Source organism: Erpetoichthys calabaricus, chromosome 1 (genome assembly GCF_900747795.2).
Source record: "Erpetoichthys calabaricus chromosome 1, fErpCal1.3, whole genome shotgun sequence".
NCBI classification, from domain to species: domain Eukaryota; kingdom Metazoa; phylum Chordata; class Cladistia; order Polypteriformes; family Polypteridae; genus Erpetoichthys; species Erpetoichthys calabaricus.
In genome coordinates, this window is record NC_041394.2 from 318,378,135 (window position 1) to 318,403,481 (window position 25,347).

The 25,347-nt window shown below is 37.9% G+C and overlaps 1 protein-coding gene across 1 annotated transcript in view; it reads left to right on the forward strand.

The window, feature by feature from the left end:
• Nucleotides 1–25,347, forward strand: part of ergic2 (ERGIC and golgi 2) — a 69,688-nt gene that overhangs the window by 8,153 nt on the left and 36,188 nt on the right. Inside the window, exons 3-6 of the mRNA XM_028818014.2 lie at nucleotides 13,529–13,637; nucleotides 18,841–18,887; nucleotides 19,314–19,384; nucleotides 21,113–21,153. Coding sequence (XP_028673847.1) covers nucleotides 13,529–13,637; nucleotides 18,841–18,887; nucleotides 19,314–19,384; nucleotides 21,113–21,153 — 268 coding nt within the window. The remainder of the gene's footprint in view (nucleotides 1–13,528; nucleotides 13,638–18,840; nucleotides 18,888–19,313; nucleotides 19,385–21,112; nucleotides 21,154–25,347) is intronic.

The window sequence follows — 25,347 nt, forward strand, 5'->3', positions numbered from 1 at the left end:
GGCTATAGTTTAGTTTCTGCTTTTCATATAAAGGTACAAATTCTGTGTGTCTCCAAGACCAGTATTCACTGTCTGTAACACCGCTGGTGTCCTACTTTTTTTTTTTTTTTTTTTTAATACCACTAATGTCTAGCTAGTCTGAGTAACCTAATTAAGTTTAGATTAGTATTAATTTGACTGGCACCCTGGGATAGGTCCTGAATCACTGCGACCCAGAAATGTAAATAGTAGCTTCAAAAAATGGATGGATGACTGTTATTTGAGAGCAGTGCATACTACCAGCCACCAATTAATACGCAGAGCAAAAAATCTTGTGATGTAAAATGCTAAGTTGTCTGAGATGGAACCGAACACTAGGGTCACACTGTAGTTTTCTGTGATCTGTATTAATGATAAATGCTAATCATTATGTTGCACTTAGCCTGACTGTGCAGTATTTCAGTGAGCGCTCTGGAGAGAGCCTGTGTCTTGTTGTTCTCAATCTAGATCTTCACTGTGTCATCGGTAGGGCTTTTATTTAGGGAAATCATTCAGTTTTAATTGTTTAGATACTTTTCTAGGATCATGATCACACTGCTTTACTACATATTCAGCAACACTATAGCATAACATAAATAGTGCATGCGATTCATTATTTTAATTCAGCAGTTCTGCACATGTGCTTGGATTGCTGGATTATTTTTTTTTGGTAGTTTAAAACCATTCACAATAGTAGTAATAATGTGAACATTTGTTAGTTTTTAATTTCTCAAATTCTATCCCTGGGTCATTCCCTATACCAATTATTAAGTTTTTACTTTAAAATTAATCCAAATCAGGGTTAAATTATAAAGAAATAAGTTGGTTGGAATACAGATACTGTATGTGTGAGAGTAAGCAATTTTACAAATGAGATGAGAGGAAAGCATTCATTCCACTGTTCAGGTTATGCATTTGTAAGTTGTCTCAGTTAGGAATGGGATCAAATTATGGTGTCCTATTGGATGTCCAAATATGTAAACTGAAAAATCATTTACACATGGCATGTTTTAATATCCAAGTTAAACTGTTCTGAATGATGGTGGGAGTGTGCTCACTCGCTGTCAGTCCTCTTTTTGCAGGATGGTGTTGTAGAAGTATACTAATTCATGCAATCAAACTATGCCGGTTGCATTCTGCCAGGTAATGTGTTACGTTTGTTTGCTTGGCTTGGTGTCAGTCGATGAGGGCCTTTTCAAAGGCATTGGCAATACACTTACTAGTCAGCCAAACAGTCTGGCATACATAAACTCTAAATCGATTTGAGTTGGCCACAGGTGGACTTCAAACTAAAGATGTAGAAACATCTCTGCAATGATTATAGCATGGAATGTGTTTGAACCAAATTTCAAGTGTTATAGCAACGGGTCTGAATACTTATATCAATGCTTTGCTTTGTCATTCTGGGGTATTTTGAGTGCTGTTTGGTGAGGGGGAAAAATGGACCTAAAAGTGAAGGTGCCTAAATACTTTTTTAAAGCACTGTATTTATACTAGCAACACTCAGACCTCCGGTTCTTGAAGATGCGCCTCACACAAAACACAGAGCTCCAGGTCACTCTGCTGAGGCTGCTGCAATGTCCTTCTTTGCCATCTGATTTTACTGTAGCCTTTAGTTTGACAGACCTGAAGCCTACTGACATTGGCTTTGCCGCACCTCTACATCTTAGGTCGTTTTTGGCCGGACATATACTTAACACTATGTGATGCATGAGCTTGAGGACATTGCTGCTATGCAAGCAGTGTACTGTCTATATGTACCTGCGTGTGTGCTTAGGAAGTCTCAAAGATTCCAACAGGTGTCCATGCAAGAAATCATCGCAGGGAGAAAACAGTGTCTGGTTTCGCTGTGTCGTGAGATGAGGGAAGAAAGATGTTAAAAATAAGAATTATTTGCTTTGTGATGCTGTTGTCTTTTTCTTTTGCACCTTCACAACAGCATCAGAATGTACGGTGACATATTTGAGCCACAAAGAAAAAAAGTTGGGGACACACTGAAAAGGTGTATTTTGTGATTAAAGTGGATATTTCAGTTTAAATCTCAATGTTCACTTAAATTTCGTAGTTTTTTTATCATTGGAGTAGACCGTCGTAAATGTCATCTTAAAACCGACCCAGTTGTTAATCGCTATGTGCTTCTGGAACTTCCTCCTGAAGTGACAGCAGCAGCAAGCAGCAATAGATCGCTACACAGAACACATTACATTTATGATATTCCAACTCTCTGCACATTTAGCATCCTTAGATTTATACTTGATAACACTTTCACGATGAAATGCATTAAACTATGTATATTACATTTTACTTGTTTTCCTGGTGGATTTCCACAGTGTGCTCCGGTTTCCTTCCAAACATATGCAGATTAAGGGATTTGGTGATGCTGTAATGATGCTAGTGTATGTGAGTGCTTGTATTCACCTTGTGATGAGCTGATGCCCCATCCAGGGATTGTTTCTGCCTCGTGCCCAGTGCTAGCTGGATTGATGCATTTAATCATTAAATATCCATCGAGATATTGTGGTAAGGTTTCCTCAGAATGTAATGGGTGTTTCAGGCAATACACAACACAGCGAAGCCAAACCTGTTCTCTCCATGATGAAATCTCGCATTCCCACCTAGTGGAACCTTCCAGATTTACATAACGTGCACGTGCAAGTATAAACAGTACAGTGCTTGCATAGCAGTAGCATCCACAGCCGCACGCATCATATCTCGTTAAGTGTAAACCCGCAGTGTTCTCCCCAGAAATTTTTTCCAGCCGGGTGGCATGAAAAAGTAGCCGGGTGGGGCAGGACGAGGAAATTTGGTGATGGGGAAAATTAAATGTGCACTATTTTTATTAGTTAATTATTATTAATTATTTTCCAATGCTCAATATGACTTCCTTTTTTAAGGTTTGACATTTGTGCCAGAATATTTTTATTATTAAGGAGTATCCAATTCAGGAGCCTGCAACCCTAACACATTTTAAATAACAATTGTTATGACATAAACCAAGAGGCACAAGTATTGTTGATGTTGGGAAGAAAAGTGAAAACAGTGAAAAAAAAGTATGGGAAACCTAATGAAGAAAAATAAAAAAAATTATTCTTCAAAGCCAACTTGCATATGCAGAAGGTGACTTCAGTTAAACGTTTATTCTTCTTCCTAGAAAGTCTGCAACTTGTCTGCAGCTTTCCCCTAAGTCCCCAGAATCTGGGCCCTCCAAGGAGATCAGCATGAGATTATTTAGCGTGCTTTGATTCATGTGATTTCTTAAACATGTCTTGATCCTTTTAAGGTCATAAAACCCCCTTTCACATTCAGCTATGCTCAATGGGATCACTAGCCCAATATGAGCTAGTTTGGCTAAATTTGGAAACGACTCTTTGAGCTCTGATGCCGCTGCCATTTTTGTATGATTGACTTCTGATCATTTTTGATGCAACTGTCCATTCTTGCCTGCTACTTTCATATTTTAAAATTGGAGGGCTACCATTTTTGGAGTAATGATCGAAAAGAATTTCAGCATACTCACTTGAATTGTGAGTTTCTGCATTGAAAACTTTTGAAAAGCTGGAAATAATTGGCATGTCAGGGAATCTTGCATCTAGGTGCTTGACAACTGTCTCTAGGTATTTATCATATATTGCAGTTTTGAATGACATTACATCACTCTGTGTATAAACAATGTGGAGATCGACCATTCTTCTGCCAGACAATGATGAAGGCTTTGAAAATATCTCCCAGGAGTGTCTTTCAAATCCATGATGGACAATTTTATGGCAAGCAAAACTGGCTCAATTTCGGTAAGATTGACATCTTGCCTTTGCCAAGCCTTAGATAAGTTGGACAACAAAGGTAATACGTCTGAAAGCATCATCAGAGAGGAAACAAAATTGTACGTTTTAATACATCTGCTTAATCCTTCAGCTGTGATGTCATTTCGTTCAGTGGCCTCTCTTTCCAGCGCAGCTATGACACTCATCATACACTGTCATGACAAAGTCATGAGACAGCCATCTAGTGTCACTGGCCATTTTCAGCATAATCTGGGGAATGTTCAGAATATTTTGAATTTCTGTCAAACCAGCCATCCTAACTGAAGAATTTTGGAAGAAATAGAACAGCTGCCTTAAGATGTTGTTCAGTTTTGTTAAATAAGGTACCGCAGCTGCTGTTTGGTCACTTGCAAGGGCCAATTGGTGGTTTACACAGTAGTTGACCAAGAGTCCAGATGTTTTATCTTTAAACAGTTATACCACACCTGTTTCCCAATCATAACAGCCGCTCCATATGACCCTAGTCCAACCAGATTAGCAGTTTTCAAGTCAAGTCAAGTAGAGCTTTATTGTCATCCTAACAATATACTTACAGTACACAGTGGGACGAAATATCGTTCTCCAGAGTCAAAAGGTGCAGTACACAAGATATATCCATCCATCCATTTTCCAACCCGCTGAATCCGAACACAGGGTCACGGGGGTCTGCTGGAGCCAATCCCAGCCAACACAGGGCACAAGGCAGGGAACCAATCCCGGGCAGGGTGCCAACCCACCGCAGGACACACACAAACACACCCACACACCAAGCACACACTAGGGCCAATTGAGAATCGCCAATCCACCTGACCTGCATGTCTTTGGACTGTGGGAGGAAACCGGAGCGCCCGGAGGAAACCCACGCAGACACGGGGAGAACATGCAAACTCCACGCAGGGAGGACCCGGGAAGTGAACCCGGGTCCCCAGATCTCCCAACTGCGAGGCAGCAGCGCTACCCACTGCGCCACCGTGCCGCCACACAAGATATATATATATATATATATATATATATATATATATATATATAATAATATATATATAATATATATATATATATATATATATATATATATATATATATATATATATATATATATATATATATATAAAACTAAAAAACATATACAGTATTAAGTAGTATTATGTAATCCAGAGAGTGTGTGGAGTAAAGAGTCCAGTGTGGAGGAGGGCAGCATGGTGTTCAGGAGCTGGACTGCTTGGGGAAAGAAACTATTGCACAATCTCGCAGACCTGCTCCTGATGCTACAGAGTCGTCTTCCAGATGGAAGAGGAGTAAACAATTGGTGGGAGGGGTGGTGGGGGTCAGCCATGATGCTAGTGGCTTTATGAAGGCAGCGTGAGGTGTAGATCTCCTGCAGACTGGGTAGAGAGCTGCCAATGATGCACTCAGCAGTCCGCACAATCCTCTGAAGGGCTTTGCGGTCGGAGGCATGGCAGTTTCCATACCAGACTGTAATACAGCTGGTCAGGACGCTCTCTATGGTGCCTCTGTAGAAGGTGGTAAGTATGGGTTTAGGGAGGTGCACCTTCTTCTGTCGTCACAGGAAGTAAAGACGCTGCTGGGCTCTTTTTGTAAGATAGTTGGTGTTTTTGGTCTAGGACAGATCCTCTGTGATATGAACACCGAGGAACATGGTGCTCTTCACTCTCTCTGCTGTGATGCCATCAATGTTGAGTGGGAGATGGACAGCCTTTGTCTTCCTGAAGTCAACAATCAACTCTTTTGTCTTTTCAACATTAAGAGACAGATTATTGTCTTTACACCAAAGTGCCAACCGTTCCACCTCTTCTCTGTACGCCGCATCATCGTCGTTCTCAATGAGTCCCACTACTCTAGTGTCATTGGCGAACTTGATAATGTGGTTTGTGTCAGAGTTGGAGGTGCAATTATGGGTCAACAGCGTGAAGAGTAGCGGGCTCAGTACACAACCCTGGGGGGCACCTGTGCTCAGTGTGATGGTGTTAGATCTTATATTCCCAATCTGTACTGTTTGAGGTCTTTCAGTGAGAAAGTCCAGAATCCAGTTGCAGGTGGAGGTGTTGAGTCCGAGCAGATCCAGCTTACTGATCAGCTGCCTGGGAATGATAGTATTGAATGCTGAGCTGAAATCAATGAACAGCATTCTTACATGTGCATTGCGGTGATCCAGATGTGACAGGATCAGGTGGAATACCATTGAAATTGCATCGTCAGTTGATCGATTTGATTGATATGCAAACTGTAGAGGGTCCAGTTGGGGGGCAGCTGATTCTTTATGTGACTCAAAACTAACCGCTCAAAGCACTTCATAATGATTGGAGTGAGTGCCACTGGGCGGTAGTCATTGAGTTCCGAGGCTGTAGCTGTCTTTGGGACAGGTCTGATGGTGGTGTTTTTAAAACATTGTGGCACAACAGCTTGGCTCAGGGAGATGTTGAAGATGTCCACTAGGACATCAGTCAGCTGGTCCGCACAAGCTAGGAGCACACGTCCAGGTATGTTATCTGGTCCAGCAGCTATGTGTGGGTTGACCCTGATGAGAGTCCTTCTCACACTAGCTGCAGACAGGGACAGAACTTGATTGTCTGACGAGGGGATGGTCTTCCATGCTGGTTTATTGTTCTGTGTCACAAACCTGGCATAGAAAGCGTTAAGAGCGTCTGGAAGAGAGGTGTCGTTAACACACATATGCGGTGGGGCCTTATAATCCGTGATGGTTTGGATGCCCTGCCACATTCGACGAGAATCTCTTGAGCAGGCGAAGTGATCACTAATTTTCTTTGAGTACTCCCGCTTTGCTAACTTAATGCCTCGGGACAGGTTGGTTCTAGCTGCTCTGAGTGCCACTTCGTCGTTGGCTTTGTAGGTAGCATCCCTTGTTTTCAGCAGCTTGTGAACTTCTGCTGTGAACCATGGCTTCTGGTTAGTGCGTGTTGAGACAGATTTGATGACGGTGACATCTCCAATGCATTTGTCAATGTATCCTGTCACTGCTTCGGCATACTCATTAATGTCAATGTGATGATCAATGGTCGCCGCTTCTCTAAAGACACTCCATTCTGTGCTCTCAAAACAGTCCTGCAGGGCTTCAGTAGCTCCATCTGGCCATGTTCTGACCTGCTTTATTACCGACTTTGTTCTCTTCAGCAATGGCATATATGCCGGAGTAAGCATTACTGTAATGTGATCAGACAGTCCAATGTGAGGGTGGGGAGTTGCTCTAAATGCAGACCTGGTGTTAGTGTATACCAAGTCCAATATATTGTCTCCTCTTGTCGGAAATTTAACATGCTGGTGGAGTTTAGGCAGAACAGTCTTTAAATTCGCCTGATTGAAGTCCTAGAGAGACCTATAGTCTCACTCAGTGTGTTGGTTATAGTCTCTGCTTTGCCATCAATCATATTGCGGGTTTATACAAAACTAATTCTGACCTCTTTAGTTACCTGGCAAACATATTTAATGTAAATAATAGTTTTACAACTGAGATGTCTGTGGTTTCATCACACATAATACTGAAAAAATTTTTAGTGTGAATATTTTTCAGTATGCTAGACTTTATTTCTGATGCTAAGACATCCAGCAGCTCTTGCATTATTCTTTCAGAGGTGTAATGTGCATTTTTACCAACATAGAGATGTTGTAAAAAGGAATAACCCATTTCATTATATTGTTCCAACAGCTTTTCAAACAACGTTGTATGTGGCAACTCTATTTTTTGCCAACCAATGCATGGATCTTAAAGCTCCCACAAAGGCATCTCTCTGTAAGTTATTTAACATAGATACAGACCTTTCAATTTGACCAATTCAAGTTTGCTGTAGTACACGCTTTCCTAAAAGGTCAGCAGAAGACTCAATGTGCGTTTTACTTTTTTCATGGTCCAGCAAGCTTTCTTTTCGAATTCTTGTGCATGGCACGTTTACCCAAGGTAACTCCCTCCTTGGGGGGGGGGGTGTTTGTTTGAAAATTTCATGCACAGTGAGCACCACATTGCTTAGATTTATCAATTGGCAGAGTGTGTGCTGAAGAGATTTCCCCTGGTGGACCAGCCTCTGCAATGTCTTTGTCTGAAATTGCCACATCAGGAGTTGACGCTGCACCTTCATTAGTTTGTAGTGTCTCTTTTCTGAAATAACTGAGCAGTGTTGGTTTCTGAACACTTTTTTTGCTCATGTTGGTGAAACATTTGGAAAAAATTAAAAGTACCTATGAATAAGACTTTTGAGTGGGAAAGTGGGAGCCTGTTGGATATTCAATGCACACTTGCACTACGGCAGGGCAGGATATAAACAAAAAAGAAATGGCAGATGTGTCACTTTAACATAACCCTCAGCAATTCAGTGACAAAACATTTGCTCAGGACACAGTGTGTGCTGCAAGGGTTTATGCACACTTTTTGCAGTATGGACGCAGGTCCAAATATGAGCAAATATAAGAACAGTGGATGGGGTCACTTTAACAAAACCCTCAGTATGAGCAAATATAAAAACGGCAGAGGGAGTCGCTTTAACAGGAACCGCAGTGATTGCTACAAGGATTTTGGCACACAGAACACACCTAATGCTTAAACGACTGTATGTGTGTGTGTGTGTATATATATATATATATATATATATATATATATATAATATATATATATATATATATACACACACACACACACACAGTACTGTGCAAAAGTTTTAGGCAGGTGTGAAAAAATGCTGTAAACAAAGAATGCTTTCAAAAATTGAAGTGTTAATCATTTATTTTCATCAATCAACAAAATGCAGTGAATGAACAAAAGAGAAATCTAAATCAAATCAATATTTGGTGTGACCACCCTTTGCCTTCAAAACAGCATCAATTCATCAAGGTACACTTGCACACAGTTTTTGAAGGAACTCGGCTGGTAGGTTGTTCCAAACATCTTGGAGAACTAACCACAGATCTTCTGTGGATGTAGGCTTCCTCACATCCTTCTGTCTCTTCATGTAATTCCAGACACACTTGATGATGTTGAGATCAGGGCTCTGTGGGGGCCATACCATCACTTCCAGGACTTCTTGTTTTTCTTTACGCTGAAGATAGTTCTTAATGACTTTGGCTGTATGTTTGGGGTTGTTGTCCTGCTGCAGAATAATTTTGGAGCTTATCATACGCCTCCCTGATGGTATTGCATGATGGATAAGTATCTGCCTGTATTTCTCAGCATTAAGAACACCATTAATCCTGACCAAATCTCCAACTCCATTTGCAGAAATGCAGCCCCAAACGTTCAAGGAACCTCCACCATGCTTCACTGTTGCCTGTAGACACTCATTATTGTACCGCTCTCCAGCCCTTCGACGAACAAACTGCCTTCTGCTACAGCCAAATATTTCAAATTTTTACTCATCAGTCCAGAGCACCTGCTGCCATTTTTCTGCACCCCAGTTCCTATGTTTTCGTGCATACTTGAATCGCTTGGCCTTGTTTCCACGTCGGAGGTATGGCTTTTTGGCTGCAACTCTTCCATGAAGACCACTTCTGGCCAGACTTCTCCGGACAGTAGATGGGTGTACCTGGGTCCCACTGGTTTCTGCCAGTTCTGAGCTGATGGCACTGCTGGACATCTTCCGATTTCGAAGGGTAATAAGCTTGATGTGTCTTTCATCTGCTGCACTAAGTTTCCTTGGCTGACCACTGCGTTTACGATCCTCAACGTTGCCCGTTTCTTTGTGCTTCTTCAAAAGAGCTTGAACAGCACATCTTGAAACCCCAGTCTGCTTTGAAATCTTTGTCTGGGAGAGACCTTGCTGATGCAGTATAACTACCTTGTGTCTTGTTGCTGTGCTCAATCTTGCCATGACATGAAACTGTCTTCCACAACCTCACCTTGGCAGCAGAGTTTGGCTGTTCCTCACCCAGTTTTAAGCCTCCTACACAGCTGTTTCTATTTCAGTTAATGACTGTGTTTCAACCTACGTGTGACATTGATGATCATTAGCACCTGTTTGGTATAATTGGTTGATCATACACCTGACTATAATCCTACAAAATCCCAGACTTTGTGCAAGTGTACCTATAAGAATTGATGCTGGTTTGAAGGCAAAAGGTAGTAACACCAAATATTGATTTGATTTAGATTTTTCTTTTGTTCACTCACTTTGCATTTTGTAAATTGATAACAATAAACAATCATTATTTATATTTCTGACAGCATTCTTTGTTTACAGCATTTTTTCACACCTGCCTAAAACTTTTGCACAGTACTGTGTTTTATACATATATATAATATAATAATACATTGGTTTGCTATGTACTGAACAAGAAGAGAGCAGCTGTGCTCTTGGCAGCACTACACAGACTGCACTGACACTGAGAACAGAGACGTCACTTCCTGACACCCTTTTTCTGATATCTGACAGGCTGGTTCCACTAGTAATTTTATTTTATCAGTCCTCCTCTTGCCTGCCCACCTCCACATCCTCTTTGCTCATGAACTGCCTCTCTGCTCCTGCTATTAGCATGTACAGCCCCCTCTTGTCCGCCCACCTCTCCATACTCCTTGCTACTGTATTAAGCTGCTCCGCCCTCGCTATTACCATGTACACCCCTCTCTCAAAAGCCCACCTCCCCATACTCTTTGCTTGTGAACTCCGCTCCTCCTCGTCCCTGTTATTAGCTTTAGCATCGAGTGATCAGCAACATCCCGTCCCGCACCTCTCCCCTCGCCACTTGCGATCCTGCTTCTAAAATATTGCCCACCCACCCGCTCGTCCCTTGCCATCTGTGCAGATCATTAGATCTGCCTGTGCCTATAGATTTGCAGCTGTCATCTCACAATATCATGTGAGATGACAGCCAGGCGCTTAACTAAAATACGCTAGGGAGAACACTGACCCGGCCTAACCCAGCAGTGTGTGTTTTCTTCTCAGCACTGTGCACTGCATGGACTTGAAGCCCACTAATGTGGAGTACGAAGCTCACATGTCCAATTCTTTGGCTATGTGTGACTTTCATTCTTCCTGTGCAGTGTACCTAACTGTCAGCATCTGCCTTGCTGCTTGCCATGAAACACATGGCTGAGTCACTGCCTGTCATGATAATAACCCAAAGGCCCCACTATGCTTTTGCTATCGGTGGATCCAAAGCTGAATTTGGTCGCTGAGGTAGCCCGTCATCCAATTCATGGGTCATGTTATGTGTATTTAATGATTAACAGAAGCTTGATTTGATGAATAGGAACCTGTCTCATGAACGAGCCTGTACTTAATCTGCATGTTAACCTATGCACAAACTAGAAGGCTTTTGGCTTTTTCCCATGGATCTGTAGCACTGAGCCCTAATGGTAACCTTTCCTTTGTTCCTTGTTTAAACTGAATTTGACAAAGGTGTTAGGAAAACTGTAACATGAATTGACAGATGTTAGCAGTATCGCTGTGTTAACCTTGATTTGTACTCAAACATGTTATTTATTACATGTGGATCTTATGTTCGTAATTTTGGATGTAGCTTGAAACATACAGTTTGAAGCCCTTCTCCTTTTTAGATTCTAGCATGTGGCATAATATTTGAATAATGTGACTTGTGTCATTTACACGGAATCTGGAAGGAAGTATGCATATAGTCAACCAGAATAACTGATAACACAAACTTCATACAACAAAGAGCAAAATGTCTTGGGTTTAAATAAGACTGGTTTCTTCAAGGTCCTCTCTAATGATGTTCTGATCATTTGCACCTGATTCTAATTTAAAGTATTTGAGGCAGGGATTAATGTAGGGGTGGACTTACTTTTTCCACATGCTAACTTTGCATATATGTGTATCTAAATTATACTATAGACTACAAAATGTAAATGTGGCATGATGTTTTCTATATCTGTTTTACCTAAAGATTCTGTTTCAATAAAAAAAAACAAATCTTGATATTCCCATGTATGTTGAAAAGAAGAAAAACATATCATGGAGTGTATTTAGTTTTTTGCATGACTTTTTTAGTCACAATAGATCCTTCCAATTTCTGCAGTTTAGATTACAAATATTAAAAAATTTACTCAGTAGGATCCTTTTATTATGTACTCCATGATGGAATATTTTGTATTTTTGGTCACATTATGAAACTGCTAACTACCTGCACAACTCCAGTTATGTAAACTTAACATCTTCCCGAAAAATCACTTTATAACTCCTACCTTTTCTCCAACCCAAACTTGGCCTAAGGAAACCCTACAAGATATAAAGGGAAACTGCTTAAAATAAACAGCAAATACAGAAGCTACTTCATCATTATAAATTTAATTTTTCTTTGCACATAACCACTTCTTTCTGTTGTTGTAAAGCTCTTTGAGCTACATCTTTTGTATGAAAATGTGCTACAGAAATAAACTTTGTTGTTATCACCTTCCCACCCTCTGATTTTATTCCTGTCACAAACCTCATTATGCTTTACATATCCCTGCTCAAACCACTGAGATGGATTTCTTCCACTGACCAGTGGATGTTAAAGAGTGCTAAGTAACTCCTGCTTTAGAGAGCTCTCTGTGTTAATATTGAAAATTTTTCACTGTTTCAAAAGTGCATTAAGATGCCAGGAGCCCTTTTAAAACATGTCTCCATCAAAACCCTTTAGTGGCTGTTTGAGAACGAAGGATGTTTTTCAAAAGTGTATGGTCATTTCCCTATGTATTTGTTAGCATTAACCTGACTGCAGAAGGTGAACAAATTTCTTATTTATTTAGATGATTTACAGAAATGCAATTAGTTTTCTTTTTTTTTTTTCAGATTCATACAAGATACTAAATGATATCTTGGCACAGATCTTAGATCTGTAAAGAGGCTGTAATGCAGGTTAAATCAGAATGGAGTTAAATTATAAATATTTTCTTAAGCTAGTGTGAGTAGTAAGTATGTTTTTAAATGTGTGAAATGTAAAAAGTTCAATATAAATTTACAGAATTTTACAATTATGCTTTAAATTTCTTTACAACTCAGTGAATAGCAGTTAAAAACTTTTTGATGCATGTATCAGTCTTATTCAGCCTTTATTTTAGCAGTTAATTAAGAATAAGAGTATCCATATGGGGGGGAAAATCTAGTAGGACTGGGTTGCCAGATCACTCTCGAGTTCTTCAAGATACTATATTTTTAGTTCTTCCAAATATATGCTGCTGTTGAAACAAACTTTCACTTGTAAAGCCATTTTTTAATATTTGTAATCTAAACTACAGACATTACAAGGCTCCCTTGTGACTGCCATTCTTGAATTTGAGCCAAGGTGTAATGTGTAAGGCTAAAATTATGTTTTGCCTACTTAAAATAGTAATTTTAACGATTTATTCAACATATGATGAATAGTAGATTCCTGCAATTCATTTTTATTATTAATCTTGCAATTTGCCAGGTTGAGCTTTCCTGGATAAAGGTTCTAATTCACAATGCACCTAAATCTGGCAATTAACCACTAAATTAACCAGCGTGTTTTAAAAAAAAAAAAAAATGATGATGAGTCATTTGCAGTTTTCTAGACTTCAGTCCAGCTGGTTAGCCACTAGGCCACAGCACTGATTCTGACCTAATCTGTCTGTGCATTTGATGTAGAAATGTAAAGGCAACTAAGCTGTGCATTTATTATTCATATTGTTTTAAAATATTAAACCAGTCAATAAATATAAGTGGATTGTACAGTAAAGTTTAAAGTTTAAGAAATCAATTCTTGGTATTTGTTTTATTTTTCTTCCCCAGTTTCATTACTGGCATTTGCAAGCATGGCAGTGCTTGCCTTACTAGAGTTCTTGGTGTATCGTGATACTTGGATGAATTATGAATATGAAGTGGATAAAGATTTCACCAGGTGAGTTTGACATAATAGAATTTTTTTTTTTAAACTGTCATTTAAATTGCTTCAAGTTCTTTGCCTATAGTGGCCTCTTATTTTCAAAACTGTTATTGCAGCTAAGTATGCCATGCTTTGTGTTGTATCATTTGAACCAAACACAATTATTTATGTTGCAGAATTCTGCAGTACTGTGTCATCCTGCTGACAAGTTTAGCTATTTGCAGAATATTAGTTTGCATTTATTACATAGCTCTGACTTTTTTGTTAACTGCATTCTCGGATTTTGACAGATTCATAAAAGTACAGTGGCTACACTTAGCATGAGATTGCAGTCTGCTTTGATCTAATTTATTTCATTCGATTTCTGTTTGTGCCTTTTGCTGCCAGTAACATTGCTACATTTGTATTTTTTCTTAAATACATTGAAATCATTCACTTTTTATTTGCCATACATTGTGTGTGTTCTTTGGGGACCAATTTATCATAGTATACTCCTGTTCTATATTTTTGTAAAATGCATCATTTCATTATGCAGGAGAGTTGGATTGTTACTTTTTCGTATACGTAGTATATAGAAATATAGTTATTGCAAAAAAATTACACATTAAAAAAAATAAAAAGGTGTATCTCACAATTTTGTCTGTTGTTTGCATGAGTCTTTTACGAGAAGGATCATCAAACTTGGTACATACATTGGCATGCAAATGTTTGGGCACCTTTGCTTAAAATGACTGTTACTGAGAATGGTTTAAGTAAGCAGAAGATGAACTGATCACCAAAAGGCAAATTAAAGATGACACATTTCTTTATTATTTTAAGCAAGATTAAGTTTTATTTCCATTATTTACAGGTATCAAATACAAAAAAGAAGGGCCTGAAGCAAAAGTTTGGGTAGTTGACATGGTCAGTACTTATTGTAGAAAGACCCCCCCCTTAGCAATTATTACAGCTTGTAAATGCTTTCTGTAGCCAGCTAAGAGTTTTTTTCAATTCTTACTTAGGGTATTTTTGCCCATTTGTTCTAATTTTGCAAGATTCTTGGGCCCTCATGCATGCACTGCTCTTTTGAGACCTATCCACAGATTTCCAATGATGTTTAGATCAGGGGACTGTAAGGGCCATGGCAAAGCCATCAGCTTGCGCTACTTGAGGTATTCATTATAAATTTCGAAGTGTGTTTCGGATCATTACCTTGTTGTAGGACCCATCCTCTTTTTAACTTCAACTTTTTTACGGATGCTGTGATGTCTGCTTCCAGAATTTGCTGGTATTTATTTGAATCCATCATTCCCTCAACCAGTGGCTGCAGCACAAGCCCAAAGCCGGATCGGTCCACCCACATGCTTAATAGTTTGAGAGGTGTTCTTTTCCTGGAATTCGGCACCCTTTTTTCTCCAAGCATACCTTTGCACATTGCAACCACAAACTTCTGTTTTGACTTCATCAGTCCACAGGACTTGTTTCCAAAATGCATTAGGCTTGTTTAGATGTTCATTTGCAAACTTCCGGCGCTGAATTTTTTGACTTGGACGCATGAAGGGTTTTCTTCTGCTGACTCTACCATAAGGGTCAAATTTGTTCTGGTGTCACTGCACAATAGAACAGGGCACCACTACTCCAGAGTCTGCTAAATCTTCCTTTAGATCTTTTTCAGTCAAACGGGGGTTTTATTTGCCTTTCTAGCAGTCCAATGAGATTTCTTGGTGATGAGTTTTCTTGGTCCTCCAGACCTCAACTTGACCTCGCCATTCCTGTTAACTGACATTTCTTAATAACTTTACGGACTGAGAAATCAGCTACTTGAAAATGCTTTACTATCTTGTTGTAACTTTCACCTGCTTTCTGATCATCAATTATTTTATTTTCAGAAGGATAGGCAGCTGCCTACAGGTGCCCTGGGCTGCTGATTGTTGGGGCAAGGTTTGAGGAGTCAGATAATTTATACAGCTTTGCAATTTGCATCACCTGGAGTTTCCTAAAGATGATTGTGAACATGCTATAGTCCTAATGGGCTAATGAAGGTCCGAAACCTCAGTAAAAGTTATCTGAGACGTCAGCTATCTTGGTGTTTCCAAACTTTTGCATGGTTCTCCTTTCCGTTCTTCACTATACAATTGTTCAAAACAAAAACATTACATTAATCTTGCACAAAATGTTGATAGGAAGCGTGTCCTCTTTAATTTTATGACTTTTGGTTATCAGTTCATCTTCTGCTCACTTATCAAGTCACAGTAACAGACGTTTTAAGCAAGGGTGTGCCAAGTTTTGCATGTCACTATAGATGCTGCACATTTTGTCCATTCTTCACAGAATTGCTTAGACTCCTTCAAAGGTACAGTAGATGGGGAAGTATTTGAGGGTAGTTTAAAGCCTATAGGAATTAAATAAGCCTGTGTCAAATATAGATTTTATTTGTCTTCTGATACTCCATTAAGGCATTGGTAGTATGCTTTAGGCTGTTACACATTTGTAAAAATAATCTTAATCTTGTTTTCATGCCTCTTTGTCACCATGGTTGACATTAGATTTGGCACTGTTAGGATGATATCTGTAGTTATGCTTGGATCAGACCTAATGTATAGCAATTATACTACAAACAAAAATCTTGGTCTTTTTTCCAAAGAACAAATGAGCAAATCTTCATACACTTGGTCTAGGGTTCTCCCAGCTGTCCTTGGGCAAATTGTAGAGCTGATACGAAGTTCTTTAAAAAGTACTTAATTTAATGTGAACTCAGAGTCAGCCTTAGCCTTTGCTATTTAAACCTATTCAGATTTGAATTCACCTAAGATTGGAAAAAGATTTCAAAATTTAAAATTAGCATGGCTATTCGTAGTGCTAGAAGTGCTTTTCGTACTCTTATGCTACATTCCATTTATGTCAGATGTTGGAGCTGGGAATGATGTCACATCCGATTTGACTGCGTTCAAGTAAAACATTAAGAAAATCAATATGGATGTTTCCAGGAAAACCTTTGTTGTGCTTGCTCTATCGCAATAAATAGCAGTTAATAACACCACAGTAACATGTCCATCAATGTAAGCTAGATAGGGTGGTGTATGACTGATTTAATGAGACATAACTAGACAGAAGTGCTAATAAACAGCTTTCACTAAAATTCGCAGAGTACGTTATCATGTTGGATTGACGTCATAATCTGAATTTGGACAAACTTGGGCTTAACAGACTAACCCAGAGTTTTTGAGTTAGAAAGCCGACTTAAGAGGGCATTCCAGCTGAAAATTCCGACTAGATACTCAGAAGTTCCAACTTCTCTCTTCAAATAGAACACCGCATTACTCTGTCTTGCTCTCAGTATGGCATGTTATGGTGCAAGAATGAAGCAGGTGTATGACTTTTCATGCTGCATCTTATTCATAATAGTACATTGTAGCAAGACAAGAAGCTAAAAGTGCCCTTCTCACACTATTTCTCCATCTTCCACATGATATGTATCTTCTCATATGAAGATTTCACCCGACAAACTGTGACCCAACTATTGCTGTATGGAGCTTGCACAAAGTGCTGTGTCTGTCTCTGCTTGTTGCTTTGTGCATGGAGTAGGAGCCAAATAACCTTATTGAATTTAAAACCATTGATATACTTTATTTGAAGCTATACTTTGCATTTTTAAGGATATTATCAAAACATAGTTTGCTGCTGTTTAGGGCAGTGTTAAGGGGCTGTGTAGGGTCACTCCTGTGTACATGATTTTCCACTATAAGCAGTGTCTAAGAATTTATTGTTTATGTAAAGTGAGATTACATTTTGCTTATTTTGTAATTCAGCAGACATCAAATAAAGGCTGTTTGTTTCACCAGTGGATGCAGGAACATATTCCTGAATATGTTTGATGTTTTAGTGGACTAAGAAAATTCCTTGGAGGCTTCTGTCCGTAGAAACTGATATAGGAAAAACACTATAGTCACCGCATTCTGATAAGACATGACTAATGCCTTATGGAATGTTTGTTTAACAATGCTTTTCAGGTTCTGGTCAAAATATACTTTAGGACATTATTCTGTTCATCAAGAGGGCAGTGGATGTTTTAAAATTTACATTCACTTCCTTAATTATTTACACAGTGATTTGGAACAATCTTTTATCCAAGCCACTAATTTAGCACCTTGTTCTCCATTCTGTTATGTAAGCCCTCCACCCACCAGTAGTGTGTTTTTTGGGTTTTTTTTGTGTGTTAAAAAAAAGTTTTCAAAGATGTATTATAAATATAATGAAATTAAACATAAATAGTGTTTTGGGCTGCCACCAAAAATTGATGAATATTTACAATAAAGAAATCAAAGAGAGCCTAGGATGTGTAATATAATAGTTGCATACACAATGTTAGGTGTAATCTGGCTCCATTGCATCAAGAATGTCTTGCAGTATAACTGAAAAACAATTAAAATGACATGCAGCTTATAATGTTTCTTTTGTGTCTCTTGATTAGTTTTGGATTTCTGCAAGTTGTGCTTTTATGAATATAAACATAGGTTTGTTTGGCACTCATAAATTACTTTATCGTCTTAGAAATAAAGTGGTGGTCATCAATTGCACTAAATGTTGGTTTCTAGCCATGTGCCATCCATAAGAATTGAAATCTCATTAGAGGAACATCCCAAGTTGCAAATGTGGTGTTTGTTAGAGATTCATATAGAAGAGCTATCTGTAAGTTGGTCAGAAGTTTCTACAATTCAGACTTTTTTATCTTTAGTAGTACTGGTAGTATATCTCAGGAACTGAGACTTTAGTGATGTAAGTTGAAGGAAGCAAATAACAGCTGATCATTACAGATCGGGGTGGACAATGTGTTGAAGATATAATAAACTAAAACAACATAGAATATTGAAGTTTAATAGGTATTGAATACACCTTGTCCATGTACACTTAAGTTTACTTGACACATTACCTGCTGCTTTGTCTATAAATATTAAAAGCTGTAGTTTAAACTATGGATTAAGGTTCTTGTTTAACTTTCTGTAACAGAAAATCTGTGTCTGTTGGGAGGCAAACATACGTGATTCTCTGTAAGTTGTATATATCTTCTTAAAACAGATTTAAAATGTAAGCATTTTCTAAGTATTTTTTTTATTCTTAGTGATGTTTTCTGTCAGGTGTCTTCACTGATGCACAAAATTATTTTTTAATTATATTCTGATAATGTTTTATAAATTACACTTAACTTTTTTTATAATTAATACCATCATTTTTCTTTTAGTAAATTGAGAATAAATATTGACATTACAGTTGCAATGAGATGCCAATGTAAGTATTAAACTAATTCATTTTTTTTCCCCCAAAGTTTTTGCATGTAAACTTAACATTCCTATGGTGTGTGATAATTTTGTTAGAAATTCAATTATCACTTGATTGTTGGCCCTAATTTTTCTTGTTGTATTTTTGAATATTTTGCATGCCCTGTCGTACTTTTTGCTGCATCCCCATGACTTGAAATAGTAAACAACATTTTGTACAAATGTATAGGTGGATTAAGAAATGAATTTTAAAGAGTGAAGCAATTGTCTTTTTATTTAAAGAAGGTGTTTTTAAAAACATACTGTATTTGCACAAACATTTTGGTACTGTCCAGTCATCTCTGCCCTTTAAAAGTAATTAAATGAATTTATTTTTTCAAAATATCTTACATAATGAATTACTGTTAATCATTTTTTCTCTTCCACCTTCCTCAAGATGTTGGAGCAGATGTTTTAGACTTAGCAGAAACCATGGTTTCAGCATCAGATGGTTTAAAATATGAACCTGTAAGTATTTTAAAATAAGTCTCATAAAGACTTTTTGGTAATCACTTTTGACATGTCCATTTATTGAAGTGAATGCTTACCTTTCAGAATTAATTCTTCAATTATGCAGTGTTATATTTGTGTGTTACATGTCAGATATAGTGGTGGTGTCAGTGCTGCTGCCGCCTAACGGCTCCATTCAAACCATTGATCCTGAGAAGTTTTATTGCGCTTGCTGTGATTATGTTAATTTTCTCTGGCTATTTCAGATTCCCCCACTCTCAAGCGACATGCATATTGGGTTAATTGATGATTTTAAAAGGCTTGTTATTGCCAAATGTTAGTGTACCATGTCATGTTGATGGCTGAATGAGACTGAGTTGGTTTTTTTTTTTTTTTTTTTTTTTTTAAATCTGGTTTTCACCTAGGTTGTAAAGGTTTCATCTTTCTCCCACCTGCTTAAACAAAGAATCAACTTTAGTCTTGCTTTCTTTCTGGCTGTAGCACTATAATTATGTATTGTGCTGCAAAATACCTGTTGTACTCCTACTGGAATGCATGCTTCAAAGTGTCAATTAAATGTTATTGTACATTAGTAAAATAAATGCCACTGCAACATCTGGTCAAATGTCCTGATAAATGTATTTTTTTAAATTTGCACTTGCTACTTTTGAGTTTATTGTGAGTTAATTCTGCTTATTTGACAATGTTGCATAAGTATGGCTATAATATGCTAAGACTTTAAAATGTTTACAGCAACAGGCAAACATCAGCTGGTTTCCTAATAACAATATAAAACACTGATATCCGATTTTCCTTTTTTGGAGGTTTTAAATCTTCATTCTACAAATATGTAAATGAACCCACTCTCACCTTACATCACATTCTACAAAAAAGTTAGGACCATGTCACACTGCATGACTTTTTTTAGTTATAGAGTTCATTTATATAATTGTAGCCTGTAGGGAGCAATTGTGCCATGCTTCTGTGACCTCCAGTCTCGTAGTGTGACATACCCAATAACTCAAGTTAGCCCCTGACTCACCCCAGCAAAATCAAACAGGTTTGGTTTTGCCTCAAGTCATAGAAACAGGCTTATTGTTTATGACAGATGACAACAAATGAAGGCTCATCTTGAAGTACATTGCATACAATGCTGCAGTAAGGAATAAGGAACACAAGTGTTTTGGACCATGTAAACAGAGGAAGGACTTGTCTGTCTGTGCCATCTTTTATGTAAAATGACAGAATAGAAAAAGAAGGCCCAAGATTGCGGCTGTTAATTAAAGGGATGAGTACAGGATTCCTTGTAAGTGTTAACCTGTGCTGGACAGATAGATAGATGGATAGATACTTTATTAATCCCAAGGGGAAATTCACATACAAATTTCAAAATTCAAAGTCCTCATGCAGTTGGATAATTTGACATTCCTGATGATTTCTAGTCATTTAAATCATCAAGTTGACACGATTTAAAATCAGCAACTCTGGTAATCAAGTTTGACATCTCCTCCGAGTGAATGTCATGTAACGTGACATCGGCTTAAGTCTGCTCCATTAATATAACCATTGGAATACATGCTTCTATCCAGGGTTAGTTCCATTTTGGCTGACTATGAAATTTTAGTGGACAAAGCAGATACAGGGAATAGATGATAGAATATTAGAGGTACTGGCAGTTTTAAATTTTAGGGTCAATTGTTTATTATCTAACAACCTTTTTATTCATTTTTTTTATTTTAATGGCAGGTGATCTTTGATCTTTCACCTCAGCAAAAGATCTGGCAAAGGTAAGAAGTTATATTATTAAAATATTAATTGAATTCACAGGCGGCCATACCATAAGTTTTTTGGGGGGGGGAGGAGTTTGTTTCCTCTTGCATTAAGTGAATACTTTTAATGCATACTTAAAGCTTTAAAAAACACAGTTATCTCAAAAGAACTTTCAAAAGCAAACAGATATATTGAATTGTGTTGCAAATTGTTCCCCCATGCTATACACATTTTTGCTGCTTATTTTTGGTGATTTTTATTTTTAAATGAAAACTGAAATGAGTAGTGTATAAGAATACAGGCAGGACTGCTGGACTTCAAAATGGAAGCAATAAAGTACTTGATTGTGCATTATTAAAGCCATCAATGTGGAAACTGTTCTCCTTACTGGATGTTGATAATATTAGCAATACTAAGTAATAATATGACAAGAAGTGCCCACAAAAATGTTTTTTTTATCAGTTTTAAACTTTTAAGGACATTTAAGGAAAATACTTTGAGGTACAGTGTACTTGTTCTGGTAACTTTTAAACCAGACATTTCTCCTTTTAGTCTTTAGTCACTTGCATTAAAATATTTTGGTTTGTTTGTTTTCATTTAAACTTAAGAATTACAAATATTACAGTGAGACTTTAAAGTATATTATTAACAGTTGGCAAATAGATGTACAAATAGATATCAATATTAATGCCGAAGTGCTAAGTTCAATTTGTGCACTTTTTATTTATAGTTAATGTACTGTCATTTTTACCACCATTTGTTCTTTGAGTAATATTGATTGATTAAGGTTATGCAATGGACTGTATGATTGTATAAAACACTGCAACACACAGCAGTTTTTACCAGTAAGCACTGTAAATGGTGTAAAGTATATTGTTGCAACACATAGATTGTCAGCATATACTTTGATCTATAGCTCCTTAGATCTAGTACTTTTTTTTAGAGCTGTTACTGAGCTACAATGGAAACCTGTACAGAACCTTTTAAGGTGTATATTTCCTGGTCACTCTTTACCCAACATAGTATACTTTGAGTAAAATAAAAGCTTGTGTTTGAATATTAGTCAACTTATACAAATCTCAACTTTTTAATGTTTTAAACAGCATTTGCTCTTTTCTTTAAAATATGCCGTGGTCAGACAGCGAGGGATGAGGTGAAATGAAATATTCCAGCTGGTTAGAATACTAGAAAAAACAAACCTCCAGGGGTTCCAAGACTAAATGACCATACATTCCCCATTTGGTCATTCTGCGATTTTAATTGTGCTAATAGACCTAGAAAAAAAGCAGTACTAGGCATTCATATCTTTACCAAAGGTATTCCAGGTTATTGTAGATTTTTGGTGCATAAAAACAAAAGCCATCCACCAGTTATTTTGTGCATCATTCTTGAAAATTTGATCATTCCAGTGTTCAAAGATTTGATATTTTAACTAGGGATGTATGGGAACAGCCATTCCAAATTATAGTGACATGCAAGATTGTTGAGGGCTTTGTAAACCATTAGGAGTACAGTAAAACTTTGATTATCCGTCTGAGGTTGGGACTGTGGGCGTGACAGATGAGAGAAAAGATGGATAACAGAACAGCTACTTTAAAAATTATATACAGTAGATTGTTAGCCAACAATGTTAGTCATATTTATTTACAAAAAAAAATGTTAACAAAATTTTAAAAATTAACCCTGTCTTATACTCCGTTATCTGGGTTACAGAGCACATTGAGTGGGATGAGAGGTTCAGAGAGGGGCAAGATGTCAAAATGGATGATGCCAGAAGTGAATCATTCATTATGACAATGCTTCAAGCAATGGTGCACTCGGTTTTCACAAAATTTTGGCTAAGAAATGAATACTGTGTTGTATCATTCATGAAAGCTTTCCAGCCTATCAGTGATGTGCACCCCCAGCTACTTATAGCAGTGCACCACCTCCACATCCACTCCCTGAGTAGTGACTGGACGTAGTGGCACTTTGTTACCATCCTTGTTTTTGCTGAAGTTAAGATGCAGACAGATCTCTTTGCAATAAGAAACAAAAGTTCTCCACTTTACTATACTCTGCCTCCCCCCCCCCCCCATTAATACACCCCATTCCGTCTCACCTCCCCCTTATCAATACTTGTGCAGAATCATCAGAAATTTTCTGCAGGTGACATGACCTGATATTATGTTTATTGCCCCACATCAGAGACACATTGCTTGAGCCTCACCACTGCAGGTTCATCCTCCTTGCATATCCCTGACATTACCCCTTGACAGGGATGGCTAGATGATATTGAATGCACTTAAGAAATCAAAAATTCACAATCCTCACAGTGCTGCCAGCTTTGCCTAGAAAGCAGTCAGCCTTGTGGAGAAAATAGATAATGGCATCTTCCACTCCAGTCTTTGCCTGGTAAGAAAACTATAGTGGGTCTAAGTGGTCTTTCGCAAGCAGACTCATATAGTCCAGAATCAGCCTCTCGAAGGTTTTCATGATGTGGAATGTAAGGGCCACTGTTCTGTAGACCTTAAGTGAAGATGCGCCTACTGTTTTCTTGAATGAAAAAAATTTGTTTTATTTGAGGTGTGACAATTTAATTCTTGGAATGGCTGTGTAGTGTTGCCTGTGCTACTGAAACATTGCAACTGTTGAAAGTGGTGTATGGTGAGGATGCTATGAAAAAGCCAAGTGTCTTTGAGTGGGATGAGAGGTTCAGAAAGAGGCAAGAAGATGTCAACGATGAAGCTAGAAGTGGATCATCCATCATGACAATGCTAAGAAATTAATACTGTATTGTATCATCCACCCTTTTTAACTGACGTAGCCCCTTGTGATTTCTGGTTATTCCCAAAAATAAAAATTGCTATGAAAGGACAAAGATTTTCAGACATTTCTAATATTCAGCATAATTTGACAAAGGAACTTCAGGATATTGCTGAAACAGTTCCAGATATGTTTCCAGCAATGACGATGCCATCAAACTAAAGCTATAGCTTTGGAAGGAGATAATTTTGAGGTGATAGTAGCTGCTAATGTGCAGACATTTTTTCAACAGGTTTATTCCAAGAATTAAATTGTCACACCTCATATATAATGTAAAATATACTGTAACTCTGAATCCATAATGACACCTCGATTCTATTCTTATGACTTGACCTGCTAGGCAAAGTGTTCCCCTAGGATCCGTATTTTTATATGTTTATTTAACCAAAGCCAGAAAGTAGAGTTTGTTTTTTTCTTTGTTTAGTTAGTTAGGAAATTACTGCTCATCTAATTTGTAATTCTGTTAAAGTAATTGGAGCTGTGTAATGAATGTTAACATGTGCGAATAATGTGTTAAAAATTTCTGTGAGTACATATTTTAATTTATCTCCTAAATGCCTTAATTTAATCTGGTCAATCTGACCATGCTTCACACTTAAACAGCACCAAATGAGTCCAGGTCTATTAATAGCGATTGTTTCCTTTGTTGTTTCTTGATCACAAACTTCAACCACACACACCCGTATTACAAGGGATGAGTGGCAGTTCTACTGAATTGTCCTGTATTGGAACATAAAATATAGTGTACTGTATTGAATCAGTAAGGGACTTGATTTGACCTGTATTTTCATACACATCATCTCATATAGACACTAGCTATTCAAAGTGCGAAAAATAACATAAGAACAATTAAAATCAAACCAGTTATACAAGTGGAGTGAATGAGTTCTATTTTCTTGTTGCACTAACGTTGCAGATGGACTAGCAGTGCATGCTTCATTATCCATGGCATTGTGCTGCATTCATATATTGACAGGAGAAAAAAAAAGTCACATTGTACAGTATAGAGGCAGAACATCTAGAACAAGATGATAAATCTAGTGATGTCTGCTAATGAAAGTTCACCATTGAAACGTAAGAGGCTGTCAAGGTATAAGTCTGTGGGTGAGACAGAATTTCAGTGGGTCAGCCCTATCCATGGTGATGAATACTTTAGGCATGGAGCTTTTTCTGTCGCCCACAGAAGAATCTCACCTTAAGCAGCATGTTGCAGGTTCTACCCATGGCCCAGCTGCTAAACAGCAGATGTCACAGTGAAAGCGCGCATTTCCTTACATCTGACTCGCACTCCTCAAAGTGCAGACCTTGTATGTTGCTGTAGTTGTTTAATTGCAGGTTACCTACAGTAGCCTTCATTAGAGTATATATTCTACTGGAACCAATAAAACTAGGCAAAAATCAATTTT